The following is a 17,838-nucleotide window of genomic DNA, read 5'->3' as shown; positions in this document are numbered from 1 at the left end:
ATGGCTTATCCTGAAATCTCTGTATGTGATGGCAGACACATTAACATATAACCACCCACATTTAATCACCAATGCCTATTGGTGTATATACAGTATTATGCCAAATGAAAATCATTACAGCAACAAGATCTGCTCATTTCTTTCTGTCGTGTTACAATGTAATGTAGGCTTTGCTAAATGGCTGTCAAAAAATGCTTCCTTATAATTAAAACTAAATTATGACTCACACACATACACATACACAGACAAATTTGAAACTACAATATTATCTTTGATTTCTGACATCTCTTCTGACAGATTTTGAAGTCACTTTAGCACAATAAATCAGGATAATTAAAGTCTGGCTGATGTGGCTGTACATTTTACCTTTTGTGCTGACATTCTTAGTTTGGATGGATGGAGGTTCTTCTCGCTGAAAGCATCTTACTTAGTCCCCTGGATACTATCAGCTATCTGGGTCATTGCACTCATACAAAAACACCTCCCATTTATCCCTCCAAAGTGAGCAACGCTCACCGCAGACACCTACCTTTGACACACACCCAAAAGACTCACACACAAAATGAAATCTTTTGTGCGTCGCTCTGTTATTATGGGGCAAGGCATCATGACGTTCAGAAAATAAGTATAATGTCTAAAAGTCTAAAAGCCACACACACAAACACACACACACACATAGATTCACTCAATGCCTTTGATACATTTTCATCAACAATTATTGATTGCCTCTCTCTCACTCTCTCTGTCCCTGCAGGGTCCTTGACTCAATTAGGGCATAACAAAAACACACACACATTCACACCCTACTTAATGTCTTCATAGAGTGTGCAAGTCTGGTAGCTAACGTGTGCTTGTTAAAGTAAAAATGGTGGTGGGGCCAGACGATACAGCCTCATTAAATTCATTCAATTAAACATACACACAGACCAATTAAAACCCTTCTCTTAGGATAAACACTCTATTAAAACATCTGACATCTTAATCTAAACGGTGAACTCCATACTGTCACTTATTATTTCTCTAATAATTATATACTCACACCTGAACAGAATTCAGCAAAAAGCTCTTATGATTTAACTCCATTAAACTTCATTTAAAGCCCATCATCCATAAAATTACACACATCTCACCCTCTGTTTTTTTTTATATTAAGACTAATTTGATAATGTTTGTAGCTATCTACAGTATATTAGACACAGCTCCAATTAACAATACTGTTTCTGTACTGTGTATAAAGGAATATTGCAAGCACTACCACAAAACATAGATGCAAAAAATATATATTTTAATAAAATAAAATAAGGTTTTTGTTTTTGCTCCCATTCCACAGATTTTATAACCCAATAACCAATGTAGAAAGCCATAGCCTGAAGATTTAGAGGAGAATTATATTCCCCTGATGCTAACCTTAACCCAACCCTAACATTAACCTAATAGACAATGGGACGTTTCGGATTGGTTATTTACGATACGCCTGCTGGCCAGTTAAATTAGACTTCATCACCTGCACACAACACAGTCACGTTTTCAGTCACCATGTTTTATGGATCCTTTTCTTCTCATCGTTGATGCTTTTACTCGACAGGACAAAAGTTTTTGTTCAGTATGCGGATTCATTCGTTCTTTATGTTCCTCTTTATCTTTATTCCCTTTAGTCCTTTGCTTCCCTTCATTTGCCCAGAAAATGAACTGAGAACACATTTAGATTGTTAGATAAGAATGAAAGCCAAGAGACAAATAGACGGATTGCATCTGTTTAGACAGGGTGCCACTAACGATGGGGTGAAAGACGGCCATACGATCATTAACGGCTCATCTCCAGAGCACACACACACACACACACACACACACACACATACATCTAGCAAACCATTGCTCTGGCATAATTAATGGAATAGTTCACCCAAATACTAAAATGTTCCATCTTGAGGCTAAAGTTGTCATGACAGAAAAAAAAAAAAATTAAAATCTGTGAATAACATGACTAATTTTCCATTATTCATGGCAAAAAAAATAAAAAAAAATTGAAAACATTTAAAAAACTGACATCATCTGCAGAATGTATGCAAACCCAAATTCACTTAAAAAATACTGTGTTTGATATTCATCTGCTGACCTGCAGTGCAATTTCTGTTTAGCAAAATAATTATAATACATTCAAAAGTTTGGATGAGAACAATTTTTTAAAGAAATTAATACTTTTTTTTTTAAACAAGGTTGCATCAAACTGATCAGATAGGACAGTTTAACATTTATATTTCAAATTTAAAAAAATCCTGATGGTTTTCACACAAATATTAGGCAGTACAATGTTTTTTGTTGTTGTTGTCAGCATTGATAACAACCATTGAAAATAATTCCATTTACGCTCTGTTATTGTATAAAAAATTTAGTTGTTCTGTGGGAAGCCATAATTCCAAATGGAATGTGTTCAGAACAGATATACACATTGTAGAACAGAAATGAACATCATAAATGTCAGATTGTCAAGAAGTCATTATAACGTGTTTGGGAATTGCAGAGGTCCTCGTTTCATTAGCGAGAAACACACTCCCAGACACATGATTAGTGTTTAAGAGGCTGCCGTGTGAACTTCTGACCAGAAACTTTATTAACTGCAGCCTTTCAAACATTAATGGATGAAACCTTTTACCCTAATGTTTTTCTGTAAAACACATATCATTTTTTTAGTGAGATTTTCAAGAGAAATGCCTGTGAGAGGGAGAAAGCCGGAGAAAATCAAGTCAGTACACTAAGGTGCATAAGCACCTCTCTCTCTTTCACACACACATATGGTGACTTGGCTAAACAAAACTTTAACACCATTAACCTCTGAACGGCCTTGTGGGATATTTACTCTTTCATCTCTCGTTCTCCCTCATCCCTCGTTCATAAATATTCATCCCTCTAATAGAGTTTTTCACAGTGTGAGTTCTGCTAATTCCATATGACCCCAACCAGCACGACAGCAGCCAGAGATAGAGAGAGAGAGAGAGAGACATAGAGGTGGAGAGATAAGACACTCACCGATGATGTACGTCAGCAGAAGAGCGAGAGTCAGCGTAATTGCGCTGGCGCTCAAAGCCGTACACTTCCAGTTACAGCAGCGGTAGGGCTTGCTGAACGAGAAGAGCGGTCTGGAGAGGGTGGTTCTGGGTAGAGGCCTCGGAGGCGGCGAATACACCGTGCTGGACGTCAGAGGGTAATTCTGATTGGCCGCGTTGAAAATGGTAGACGAACCTGAACTATGCTTGAACAGGAAGTGCCTAGAAAGGAAAGACAGTTGATTTATCAGTCAATTTCATTACGAATACCTCAGAAAAACAAATCACACCTGAGAGACAGAGAGAGAGAAAGGTGCGATCGGAGTGTGTGATCACTCTCACTTGCTTTGGTTACTAATTGGAGTCATTTGCTCTCACGTGCATTTAATTACAGATATTTAGCACCAGAGATTAATGAGCCATTATTAATAGATAACATCCTTTAGATTAATTATGATATTAATTACACAGAGGAGTCCATTCTTAGAGTAATTAAAAGGTGCCTACTTAAAAACAATTCACTCAGAGATGCACAGTCCTATCAGTAACGTTACGATGGTGGGCGGTTACCAAATAAAAACAAACTACCTCAATGAATTCTATATTAAGATTTCAAGTTGAAATTTATATAAATATAGGGGTAATATTTTTCTATTTTAGGTGTATGCTGTAATTTCTCTCTACCATTTGAACCATATCTTTGCTTTTTTGAAATTCACTAAAACAGTCTGTTGGTGTGTAAAAAATAAAGGAATTAATTTTATATCTTAATTAATGTGATTACAAAAACTGCATACATAATAATTTTAATTTTTAATTTTTAATTGCAGGACACCCGAGTTCTTGTAGTTATTCATCATTTTAAAACCAAAAGTTTTTTTTTTTTTTATCCTGACATGTGACTAGTTCGGTTAGTCTGTGAGGCTAACACATGGGCGCAGACACATGGCCGTTTAGTCATGTCATAACGATGACAGATAGATTGACAGATAGCCATGGGAAAATTGGTTACAGCTTTTAGCTTAAAAGCCCAAAGGCAACAGAAGACAGATCTTCAAATTCCCAAGATACACATGGATTCTCAACAGCAATTGATGTCTTTGCAACATCAGCTAGAGCTGGACAACTCTTCCAAAGACACAAAGGGTCAATCGATAAAAAGGACTGAAATCATTGAAAGGTAGATCAGTCTAAACACATTTACAAGTTCATATGCTGATGAGACAAAAAAAAGCATGATGACATCGATACTGACTGAAGATGATGACTGAACACACACACAGACACACACACACACAGACACACACAGATGCGTCTTTGTTTATATTATAATGGAGGCTACCCATCTGTTGTTCTTTAAAATTAAGTTAATTACTACCCCCAAAACAAAACTGCACCCCAACACACAGCTTTTGGCATTTTTGGATTTTTATTGAAACGCTGTTTAGTCCATTTATGGTGCTGTTTTCATTGTTGTGTCTTCCCAAAGGTCCCCACAAAATAGGTCGTTTCAGGTTTTACTATATTTCTGGGGACATTTGGGCCCTACAAAGTTAGCAAAACCTGACCGCGCTTACATGAGGAGACTCACAAAACCACTGTACATAAAAATACAATTATGGCTGACAACAGATGAACAATTTTAATAAAATGTAATACATTTTGTGCAGATGGGACAATTAATTGGATAGATCATGAAAAATATTGGATTCGTCAATTAATAGGATATATAAAATTAATTGGAAATAAATTTTGTTGAGGTATTGCAAAAAGTGCCAGTAGATGGACATCTATTGTCTATTTTTTCCATATCAATCACTTTAGCAAAATTCAGTTTGTCAGCATCAAATAAGTGTATTTTTTATTTATTTATAGTTCTATATGATTAATTGTATGAAATGAATGTGTTAAATTAGCAATCCTAATTAAAAAATATTTTCTGCCAAGGGATACAAAAGAAAAGAACAGATACTGTTTCAGGGTCATATATAAAGAAAGTCAAGTAGTTCCTGTGGCTCAGGGGTAGAGCATTGCATTAGCAGCGCAAAAGATTGTGGGTTCAATTCCCAGGTAACTCGCATACTGGTGAAAAATGTATATCCTGAATGCACTGTAAGTTGCTTTTGATAAAAGTGTCTGCTAAATACATAAAATGTAATTACTAAAGGTGAGAATATACACCCAGAAAAACAGATGCAAGTTTTGGTTATTTGTTTAGAGTGTCCTACAGGAATGCCATACAAAGCCCTGAAACGAGGTTAAAACGAGCATGCAATGGTAAAATGAGGCTTGAGACTGAGAGAAAAATGACAGTTTACCTCAGCCATTAAAAAGAGAAAGTTAATTTCACACTTAGACACGCAGAACTAATCCTGTCTTTATTTACTGTAGAATAAATAAATAACAATTAACACGCAGAAAACAAGAGAATGAAGGTAAACAAGACAAAAAGAGAGAAAGAAAAGAGCAGGTGTGAACATGGGGGATCACAGTTTTACAAATCAGATTTCTACAGTCTCAAAACAAATTCTATTCCACTGGCTGCTTTTCTAAATGAAATCTCAGAGCCTTGAATTCGCATGGCCAGTGTGTGGCTGATTTTAATATCAAACACTTTGGAAAAACTGTGTAACAATCTCAGATTAAAATAACTCTTTAGTGACAACATGGCTAATGCAAGATAAGGCATAAAAGAGTACTTTTAATTGATTATCATGCATCTCCATTGTATATAAAAAAGAGCATATTCAACTTGATTCAAAAAACATTAATGTTTCAATATATATTATATATTAATATACTTACTTAAGCCATATTTTAATATATGAAACATATTTTATATTAAATATCAATATTAATTTCAATGTATTTTTTGTGTGAAAAATATCAAAAAGGTGTGCACATCTAAAATCAAGTTGGGTACAGGTATAGTACATGCATTTAGAAAAATACATTATTTCATATATTATTTTATGCATAATAACTGGACAACTTTTTTTTTGGGGGGGGGGGGAATTAAAAAACAATTAAGCACAATTGCATATGAATGACAAAAAAAAAACTGACATATACAATGCATATGCAGCATATGGCGACTGAATCAGTGAGTGTTCGGAGTAATATGCTGATGGGAGTGATTCTCCTCTGTGCATTAATGTTGGTCTATTGATCCAGATTTAATTGAGAAAGTTCATTTGGGAGAGAGCAACATGTCAGCAGGTATAGCCATCACTATGACGATGACACAACGCCAATGTCATCGGGCGCCGGGCTCAAACTGCTGTTTAAAATCAGCCAGAATCATTCACGCAACCCTTTAACCTGAGGACTGTCCTGCAGCAGTTGGCAGGATTTTTCGAACCACTCTACAAAATTGGTAAATCTGCTTTTCTTTAACCCCCAAAATCTCAAAGACAACATCCGAATAGGCGACATTCACTCTGTGCCCTGTTTCAAGCTAAGTGCACAGCCATGGAAACTGTAAGCAAGTGAGGTTACATATCTACACTCCTACTGCCGGCTTCTTTCAGATGCTTCAGTCTCCTTTCAACAGCAATTAAGTGATGTTTGAAAAACAGGACAGGAGCTGCTGGAATAATACGGAAGGGCTAAATTACCCAGCATTCCTCTAATAGCCACAAGCATAAATATTCTATTGCTGCCTGCTGCTTGTGGAGAGTTTGAAAAGGTGCCGCGGTGCTTAGTGTAGTTGAGAACACTTAAAATCTGTTATTAGGTGTTGTTTGTATAATGGTGGCTTTATTTCATCACACCGTGACAAAGAGCCCTACATGCTTAACCAACGTGGCAAATCTTCAGAAAACAATAAACTTCTCTTAAGCTATCGGCATCAGAGCGGATATATGACTCAGCGGTTGTTTGTTCAAGTTCTCAGTCGAAATAAGTTTGACCGCTACTGCCAAACTCACCTTGCTGGAAATCTAGGAAAGCCGTTGTACACGCGCTCATATGTATGCACACGCACGCCGCTTTCATTTTCATCAATATCTTTGGGGTTTGTGTGTGTGTAAGACAATCACCCCAGGAAGACAGCTTCATTCCTCCCTCAAAGCAGACATGTCTATCCTTCATCATTTATTTACTCTTCCATTTCTCTTTTTCAGAAGAGAATGTCAACCCTCAATCTTCATCTTCTTCATCATCATCATCATCATAATATCTCTCCATCTGTTGTCCACAGACAAACACATATACTCATGCATATTCTCTTTCTCTTGAAGATTTAGTCCTTCCTTTGACTGTTTTGTTATCCAGGCTTAACATTAAAAAATTACTTGGGTTTTTCTTTTGAAAGTTGTTTAACTTGGTTGCTTGAGGTTAAAAAATAGAGTCTGTGTGTGTGTGTGCCAATTTTTGCACACCAAGTGGATGTCAATGAAGAACCGGGGAAAAATGGCTTTACAAAACACTAAATGTCTTAATGAAAATGTTCAAATGCAGATGTAGTTTAATGGGACACAAAACATAATTTCCTCAGTATAAAACAATAGAAGTCCGATGGAAAGAGCCCACTACTATAGAAAAAACAATGTGAGTGTGTTTGTATTTCACCTGGTCTCTAGTGGTATGTTGCTGTTCAGTGCCCATGTATTGTGCGTCTGCCCGTTGTCATCCTGTCCAGCTTTGTTCCCAGAATCCAGCGGTTGGCACCGGGCGGGAAGCGTGCTCCTCTGCACCACCTCTGGAAGGGGAGCCGGTGCTGGACGAGCGCAGGTGCACGCGTGGGGCGGCGGAGGAGGAGGGGGCAGCGGACGAAAGCTGAACTGTGCCACAGGGCTGGAAGGCAAATCTTGAAAGGGAAAGATAAGAAAGAGAGAAAGAGCAGGAGGAAAAGAGATGTAATTATAATATTTAATGATAGTCTTCAAAGCGTCCATTTCCTGAAAGAGAAATGGATTCTTTTAAAAAATCGTTCAGACTCTATTTTCTTGTCAAACTCAAAAAACCTTTGGTAACACTTCACTTTTCAGCATAAATGTATAATGAATTATAAAGCCATTCTTAATGCATTTCAATGTCCTACAGTTTGTAATCATTTGTGTAGCCTCATAACTATATAAAAGTATAATGCATTAAAATGCAAAATCAGCATCCAATTTCCTGAGATATTTAATGTGTTATCATGCGCATTATGCTGAATTGTACTCTTAATATACATTACTTATACATTATAAGATGCACTGGTGAATGGGTGCTGAAAGTGTCAACGAATAGAGTACACATCTCTGTCCTTTTCCTTTACCTTTTCTTATATATGTTGGATAAACTATTATTTAACAGAAAGACAGAACAAAGATTACCAGAGTATGTGAAATTGTAAATAAGTTATCACAACCTGTGATTTTGGCCTGTGCCACCACACTTGTCTAGCGGTTTTTAAGTCTATCCAACTACAAAAATAATACAACAACATCAATCTGTTAAAATTTTCACACCGAGAAAGTTACATTATTTGGGACCTTTCTAAAACACAACAAAAAAAAACAAATAAACTCTCATTTCATTTTCTCAATTTTTACACAAATATGAGCGCACTGAGCACATTTGCTGAGCTCAATCATTGAAGTCTATACTGTCAATAAATATGATTGAAATTACTCAAGCAAATACTTTTCTTTTATTCATGGGAAATATAAGCTCATCAGCAACCTAAATTACAATGGACTAGTTTATGTGACCCATTAAAAATAAATGTTTTTCTTTTCAGTTGCTTAGTTTTGTATGCATATAAACAACAGGAGAAAAAACGAATAAAATGACATGAAAGGAATAAAATAAATAAGTCTACACAAAATATGTTTCAGTGAAATAATTAACAAATTAACAAAGCAAAAAGAAATAACAGTCTGTTTTGCTTCATTTTTACGGCCGAGCCAGAGATGGCTGAAAGTGCCTTCTGTGTTTTTTTCTTTATTTTACAAATGCGTTTTGTTCTTATTGTGAGTACGCATAAAAATAAACCCTTTACAGTTTCAAGTAATGTCTTACTCCATCTTCTTTTTTCTTTTCTTTTTTTGTTTTGTTGCTATGTTCATACAGGAGCCTCTCACATACACAGTATGTCATTAATAACACTGTTAGATGTTTATAGGCCTATGTTGTTAATAATGCATGCTATTATAATCAATGTTTTATGTTCTATGTTTTATTTTATACATGTATATATATTTTGTACTATAATTTTATAGCTACTTATTTTTTCAGAATTGTATCTTATACTGTTCTATTAGAATAAGTAGAATTTTTTATCCATTTTTTTATTGCTTTGTGGGAAGAAAATTTAATTCGGCCTATATGTAAATTGGGCAATATTGCATTGAAATATATATATATATATATATATATATATATATATATATATATATATATATATATATATATATATATATATATATATATATATATATATATATATAAAAAGGCCAACATATACTTTCCAACTCACCCTCCCCCTCAAAACTAATTCACATAAATGTAAAAATGTTTTCAACCATTTCAAGCTTTTGAAGCAAGACTGAAAAAATAAAATAAAATAAATCAAGCACATAGAACATTTGGCATACAACATTCTGTCAAGCTTCTGGTACTTTCTAGCAACACAAAAATCTGTTATTGACGTGGAATTTATGACTGGCTTTTACTGAAAGTAGCAATTACTATGCTATACAGTGTATACTATAAGAACTGCATTATAGCTATAAAAAGACAATTATATTAGGACATAGCATTCAGAAATATACAAGATTCAATTAATTATATAACACATTTTACTTTAGGATACTTAAGTTTAATACTTCTACTTGAATTACAACAAGTTGAATGGTTTTTAAAAGCATCACAAAAAGCATCTACAAGTGTCTGCATCTGTCTCCACCGAGATCACAGAAACTCATCTGATGTTGCAGCACCTGCGCACATGCTGTGTTTTTCCATCATTTTCTCTTCTCTTTCATTTAAAATGAGGCTCAGGGTCTTACACCTACTGCTAAACTATAAATACACACAAACACAAATGCGCACAAAAGCGTTTGATCCTTACCTTCTAATTCCATTCCAGGGTTATCTATCTGTTTTAGTGAGCAAGAGATTCTTTCTTTATTATTTTATTACTCTCTGTCCTTTCACTTCATGCCTTTCACCTAATCTCTTCTGAGAGCCAAAATGACTTCCTAATCTGAGAAGAACACTTTCTATTTGGAGATTTGACAAAGACGCACACACAAACACACACACGTCTACACAAAGCTCTAAATCTCAATCTGAATGAATGGACCCAGACACAAAGAGAGCAGCCGAACAAATTCAATTAGGAAACCTCACTCTTAAAGCTCTGGGATTGCATTACACCAGAGCTCTTTTACTCTCTCCATCACCTCAGAAACGAGATCAAATCAACTCAAATTAACACTCTTTAAAAACTATTTTGCACTTTCTAATGCAAAGCCACAATGGCAATACAAGTTGATGCGATTGTGGGCAAAAGAAACGGAATCCACACAAATAAGAACACAAAAAAGCACCCAAAAGTGTGCACTGGATTTAAGATCACCCTGCAAACACCGTTCTCTTCTTGAGATCACTTCCATTTACTAATGCACTTAGAAATACATTGTATTTCACTTGGCTGTGGAGTTGAGAGCGAACAGCATTGATTTAGATTGGATTTGCTGATTAAATTAGGCTGTCTCTGATCTATGAGAATGTATGATGTTTTAGACAGTGTAAATGCACAACGGTTTGAATGGGAATAGACCTCTGAAGATAATATAATCAAAGCACCATTCTTCATCGATCCAGCAGCGATTAAAACACAGAGACATTTCCCTCTGATACACCAGCATGCACAAATACACACATCCGTCTATCTACTGTCTACCCATCTACCCATCCATCCATCTATCTATGCACAGTATTACTCATTTTTATTACAATGAAGTCATTTCAGAAGTTGCAACAAGTGTGACTTAAATTTAGACACCATAATACTATAGAGTAAAAAAAATAGATATGGAATGTTGAATATATATTTCATGGAAGAAGAAAAAAAAATGCTTCAGTTAGAGTGTAGAGCTTTGAGAGTTTTTAATTTATAATTTGATTGGCTATTATATAACAATAATGAAACAGTTTGTGCATGGTCTCAAACAGATTCTGAAAAGACAGTATTTTGAATAAATAGTAATGCACATACTGTGAACATATGCAGTTCTGAGATTAAAACAGGAGTAGGCCTAATATTTTACAAGTGAGTCTAAACGAAAAGGAATTATTTAAAACCGAAAAAGAAAACGAACCCCCTTATGGCTAATTATTTATTGATTATGCACTTCAGAGTATCGTTAGTCAAGATTAAGTAAACTTACCCCCCTCTAAAATAGTTCACTTAAACTGTTCATTTTAATGCATGACTGCATACAGCTGGCTCTGCTATCATTACATCCACAGTCGCCGTATGTTAGTCAATCCGACATGCACTGAAAGGAAAGAGATCTTCAAGCAAAGCCGATTTACATGGAAAGTGCTTTTCAAGAGTTACATTTCTTAGTTACTGATGCTGATACATTTAAAAAAAAATGTGGTTAACAATATATTGTGCATCCCTAATTACAACATAAACCAGTGCACAATCATAATGAGCTTTACAAGAATGAAACAAAACTATAATCACTCTTCTAGAGGTGCAGCGCAGTGTATGTGTGTGTGTGTGTGTGTGTGTGTGCTGTGTGTCGGTGTCACAACTGTTTTTTCACCCTAGTCATTTTGAGAAGCAGTGTCATGTACAGAGCAGCGCTAAAACTGCTGCAAACATACACATCGACATAAACAAAGAAAACCCAGCATTCACATCTAACAAACACACATAAGCACTATAACACATGAGATCACACACATGTACACGCACACAGTAAAGGACCATTAACCTGGCTGGTCTCCATGGCAACAGAGCTTGGCCCTCATAATCCAGTGCAGAAACCTTTGACTGAACGAGGCAAGCATGGAAACACACACACACACACACATTTAAATGTGTGTATGACACTGATTGCACTGAAGACGCCTGAATACATAGCTATATAATTCATCCTCACCCTATAAGCGATCTCCACCTTTTTCTCGAACTATCTAATCCTTTCTCTCTCGCTCTTATTATGCACTACTCTCTCCTTACAGATACAAAAACCAAGAGAGGATCAACTTATCAAAAAATAATGCATGGTAATGTGTGTGTATGCGGGAGAGAGATGGTGGATACCTTATAGCCATTAAACCGTTATTAAATATCCCTCTTACTACAAAATTACTTTAAGAAAATCAATCTGTTTCACTTATGGAAATTTACAGTTCCATCTCGCCCACAGCCGTCTCCTCGGATACATGACACCCCCCACCACCACCTTCACATCCTCAAATCTTCATCTGTCAGAGAAGACACCTTATTATGACACATGCTCGATAGATCCAAGGCAAATTCTGACAAACATCCCTCGTTTCACTTTACACGCCACAAGACGGATTGGGCACTTGAAATTATACCCCCATTTAAAACTCCAATCGATGGCTTATACCCAAGACTCAGCCGTATATTTTTAAGTAATATGTTACAAGACTTGCACACACAAATTCCGAATTTTTTCCATCATAGCTCAGCCACAATTGGTCTCTAAAAGCACAGCTTTAATCTTGTTTGTGTACAGTACTATAAAAATACAATGCAAATATCTCTTCTATGAAATGCAGATCACATACAGTAACTTTTAGCGGGGTTAACCTTTTCAAAGGAATCTATCTATTACGGTCAAATATTATTTTAAGGCACAGTTCTCACTATTAACACTCTATTAAGTTCAACTTTTGCCTCATTAAAAACTCCCATACACGACTAAAATAAAAAAACTGTGCTGTGAAAATGAGTTAAGACCGCTCATTTGTGTACCGACATGGTGGACACAGCTGTTACCACAGCTGTTCAGATCGACAAACTGCAATACTGTATAAGATTTATATTCGGACTGAAAACATAAATTTAGGCTATGCACTGGCGTTTTCATTTACTGATGCTATTCAGTTGGCAGTGCAAAACCCAGCAGTGCATATACGTACTTACTGGCAACCCACCAAAATAAAAGCTTGCTGATTTGAAGTTAAAAAAAATAATAATTTTAATTTTTAAAGTAAGTAATTATTAGCATTTCATTTTTACGTTTATTATAAAATATTTTAATACTCCCTTTTTACTTTAAAATATAATAGTAGCCAATAATCAAACTTTATTATGATATTTTACAAAAAATAAATAAATAAATTGCAATAACATTATTATCACTATTATTAATTTATTTTTATTTAATGGGTCACACTATGTGCCGTTTGAGATTCTCCAGGTGCTATTATGAGAACCATGCAGAAAGCGTATGTGCACCCCTGCTCATCATAAGTAACTAGTTAGTGAGAACTGGTCTATATACTAAAGTGTTACAATTATTGAGGTTCTTCTCACGCAATTCAAATTTTATATTTGGGGTACAGTACACCAAACAGCAACTACTTTAGTGACATACTTGCATTTAAATCTATAGAGAAGCAATATATAATTGCAGTCCTTTCAACTTTCAATTGCTTTCAGTTTTAACATAATATGCTAAAATTGTACTTGTATTTTTATTGTTTTGTCTAGGGGTTTAAAACTTAAAGGAAAAGTGCATCCCAAAATTACAATTACATCACCATTTACACGTTGTTAAAAACCCACATAATTTTCTTTTATTTTTACATAAAAAATGTGTACACTTAAATTTATTATTAAAGTGGTCCATACAACTTGCGCACTATACTGTTAAGTCTAAAATCATTCATAGCTTCATGTGACAACATGAACTACATTTGGTAACTTACTGAATGGAGAAATGCAACCAGCAAAATGTAGTTTAAGTAAAAAAGAAAATTTAAAACGAGAGTGAGTAAATAAATAGATTTTGTTATCTCTTTAATTAACTTGAGCTGTTATTTATAATTACTACTACAGTATTTGCAAGAATTGTAAATTTAAAAAACAAGAAGATAAAGGATTTTTTTCACTATTAGCACAAAGTTTCATGAAGTGTAACATTCAATTCACTCATTCACTTCCTCTCAGTCAGGCTCAACAGGGACACATTTCAAGGGCGCACCGCTGGCTTTAACTGAGCTTTCATCTTTGTTTACCCTTACCAGCTGGTCTTGTTCACACATCATAAAACACACACACACACACACATAAAAACACTCCACCCCCAATTTACTCACAATGATTATTTTGTGTTTAATTATTTTCAGATTGATTGACACCACTGATCTGCGTGCACAACCACACTTGCAGCTCTGGCATATTAGCAACTTGAGGAAAACTGCTAAACAAAGAAACATCTGCTGTGAATCCCAGTGCAGGGTCTCTGTGATGGGTTTCAGCGAGACATCTGCTGCAGCTGTGACTCATGCGCCAATGCCTCTTTGACTCTACCTTTGCCGCCGTGACTCATGCCGCGAAACCTTAAGGATATTCTCCCACTGCCGGCATGGTACCTCAGAGATAGGGCCTGCCTCGATTTTATACGTGCTGATGTGTCACCTACCCACCAGCCTGTTGCATCATACTCGCTCGGCTGCTCTTCTTTTGTGCTTAAGTCGCATCTGCTTTCATGCACCTCTGCAGTCTAACAACCGGCCCCTGGAGCGGGAGGCCCCCAGAGGACCCTACGCTTCCCAAACTCTCCCACAATAAAACTTTACAACTCAACATCCCTCCTATTTTATTTACATCAGCCCTGTGTTTTATTTTCGCACCTTGTATCTGTCTTGTATCCTTCCGTTTTTTTCTTTCTTTGTCGCAGTTGTTTTTCTTTATCAAAAAACCATGTCTGCTCCAATTATAGGCAGATCTCTCATTGAAAAACGTTCCTGAGCTCTAGAGAGTAAATAAACTAAAAAGAAAAAAAAAAAGAATGAAAGCGGGACAATATGTGTGTGTGTCTATAAATTTCTGGCTAGATTCATTGCTCTGTTTTATAGCCCTCTATTCATTGAGCTTATCAGATACGACACAGTCTATTTACAACAGACTTTATCACATGCGCACACAGCCCATACAGTAAATCTTCTGCCAGTTATTCGCCTCCCTGCCATATGTAGAACTCTAAATGTCTCACGAAAAGAAATCTTGATGGTACAAGAGCTCGTTATACACAGCACCCCATGTCCCTTCCTCTCTCATTAAATTCAGCATTCTTTAATGCCATTTCTCTCATCTTTGTATATGTACGTGTGTGTGTATATACCAGTCCAGCCGTCAGTCCACAAGCTAATCCATTAATTAGTTGCATGACTAACTCACCAACCTCGGGAGGCATCAATCAAACACAAACACACATGCACATGTGGACAGACACAAACACCCAGAGGGATGAAAAATGAGAGGTGAAAAATGTATGTGGGAGCACGCAGATCAATTTGCAAGCTATTTACACATCTGCTTGAAAGAGACAGTGCATGTGTGTGTGTTTGCACATTGTCCCGCAGTCATATTAAGTATTCCAAACACCCCACACCCTAAAATTTCCCATAATGCTTCAGGGCAGGTGACGCTCCACCAGCCCCCCACCCTGCCACTGAAGGACAGAATGTTGAGTGTTTGTGACTTTCACTCGTCACACCCTTTGAGAAGGCTTAACAGATGTGAACGTACATAGCAAGGATGCCCACACTTGTTGCACATGGTAGCCCACCGATTCATAACATATGCGCAGAAACCCAGCTGACCTACATTTCCATATTTCTCTGGGTTCCCGTAGCTCATCCTAGATGTTGTTTATTTTGCGGTGCTTATAAAACACCTCCTCATTGGCGACTCGCAAACGTGACCTCAAAGATGTCTCAAATGCTAGTGATTCCCTATAAGTAGTGAGTGTCAGCACCGGGAAACGAAGCCAACGGCGTTTACCGACTTGGAGCTGTCAGTTGTGCGACATACATATGCATTAGGTCTACTGCAGTGTCAAAACACCTTATCACAATGACATCCAACAGGGTGACCTGGAGGAGCACTTGGAGAAATCTGCGTTTGTGTGTGTGTGTGTGTGTGTGTGCGTGTTTGGTGTAAAGTGACACACTTTGATGACAGGACATTTAATGAGGTGACAGGAAAATGACAAGCATTATAAAAACAGAAATGGGACGGGCGCTGACATGCATGCACCCACGCAAATGCGCACGGAGGAGTTTTTCTGAACCTCGGGAGAGAATAAGACAATCACGGTTTGTCAAATAACCTTTTTACTCCATTTTTTTTTTTTTACCTTTTTGCTAAATTGACAGATTTTACAGTGTGAGTGAAAGCGATGGTCTGGTTATTTTGTGTGATTTACCTGTGACAATAATGACCTTTAATGGTTTAAAAGGAATGCATCATGTAAATGGCAAAAAATGCACTTAAAAAAAAATAAAAATAAAAAACACAAAATCGCTTTGTAATTACTCAGGAAAGCGCACCTGCATTTTCGGTGGCTGACTAAAATGATTTTGATGGAAACCTGCGTCTGCAAAGATTTCTTTCTTGTGGGCGAGTTATAAAAGCAAGAAATAAAGCGAATAATTTGGGTTTATGTCTGAGTGCGTCTCGCATATTTAAAACATTACGATGCAAATAAGTTCATAAGCTTTGAGGATGAGTCACTTGAGCTTGTTGAGCGCTGGCAAATATTCTAATAGTGTGTTGTTTAAAAGGAAAGTACGAAGGGAGTATTTTTAGCTAATCCAACCACCATCCTTCAAATCGGCTCTTTAAAATCCAAGCTACACTGTACCCTTTCACATTACCTTCAAAGTAACTCTCTGACAACACTGCCAAAACTCTCTCACACACACACACACACACACACATAAATGAAGTGAATTTATGACATTTAGTTCTTACTGATTAACCAACAGGAGAGAGAGGTAGAGGTAAAGAAACACACACAGTCATGTCTGAGAGCATTAAACCTTATTAATAGCTGTGTAGTTTGAGCTAAATAATGCACTTGGCCTTTCACAGTCACTCAATTTATGATATGACTTGCAACCCACACCTGCCATATTTCAGTCTTTATACACACACACAAGCACACTCTCACTCATTCACTGAGCCAATGAATGTACCCTTATGAAAAACTCTCAATACTGGATAATAAATAATGATTTATTTTGCCACACACTCATAATCTACATGAATTAAAGTCGCTGTCTGCAATGCAATTTTATTTACAAATTAAATTGTGATTCTGCTAATATTATTATTACAACAATAAACGTAATAAGTAATATAGTTTCATTTATGATGTGAAGTGCGACTGTCAGGAATAAAGCTAATTAAGAATTTAAATATGAATACTGTCTCACTTCATTAATTTTCAGGAAACAGTTTTTGCAGGCTGACACAGCTTATTCAAGTTTATATGCCCATTATCAATAATACAAAATATTAATATAAAATGTATGTCCATATTTAATATTTTATCTCTCCCTACAGATAAATAAAGAGATAAAGACAGTTATATATACACACACAAACATGCCCGTACAAATATTATAGAAATTTGTCTAAAAAATATTGTTGACATTATAACCTAAATAAAAAATCTACAAAAAATGAACAAATTACCCACATTCAGTACTTAAGAAAAAGACCTGACACACTGTGTGAGGTCGTTTCTCTCTCAAACGTAACACGTCAGCTGAATACTTACCCCTGACATTAATTAAT

The 17,838-nt window shown here is 36.1% G+C and overlaps 1 protein-coding gene across 2 annotated transcripts in view; it reads right to left on the bottom strand.

Annotated features, from left to right (window-relative positions):
- The window catches only part of LOC113048867 (teneurin-1-like), a 129,440-nt gene that overhangs the window by 64,048 nt on the left and 47,554 nt on the right, over positions 1 to 17,838 (bottom strand). For both annotated transcript variants that reach the window (XM_026210779.1, XM_026210780.1), the window contains exons 4-5: positions 7,617 to 7,854; positions 3,028 to 3,266 (exon numbers count right to left, since the gene is read on the bottom strand). In XM_026210779.1, coding sequence (XP_026066564.1) covers positions 3,028 to 3,266; positions 7,617 to 7,854 — 477 coding nt within the window. The remainder of the gene's footprint in view (positions 1 to 3,027; positions 3,267 to 7,616; positions 7,855 to 17,838) is intronic.

The sequence above is a fragment of the Carassius auratus genome, chromosome 30 (genome assembly GCF_003368295.1).
Source record: "Carassius auratus strain Wakin chromosome 30, ASM336829v1, whole genome shotgun sequence".
NCBI classification, from domain to species: domain Eukaryota; kingdom Metazoa; phylum Chordata; class Actinopteri; order Cypriniformes; family Cyprinidae; genus Carassius; species Carassius auratus.
This window is presented reverse-complemented; position numbering and strand designations above follow the sequence as displayed.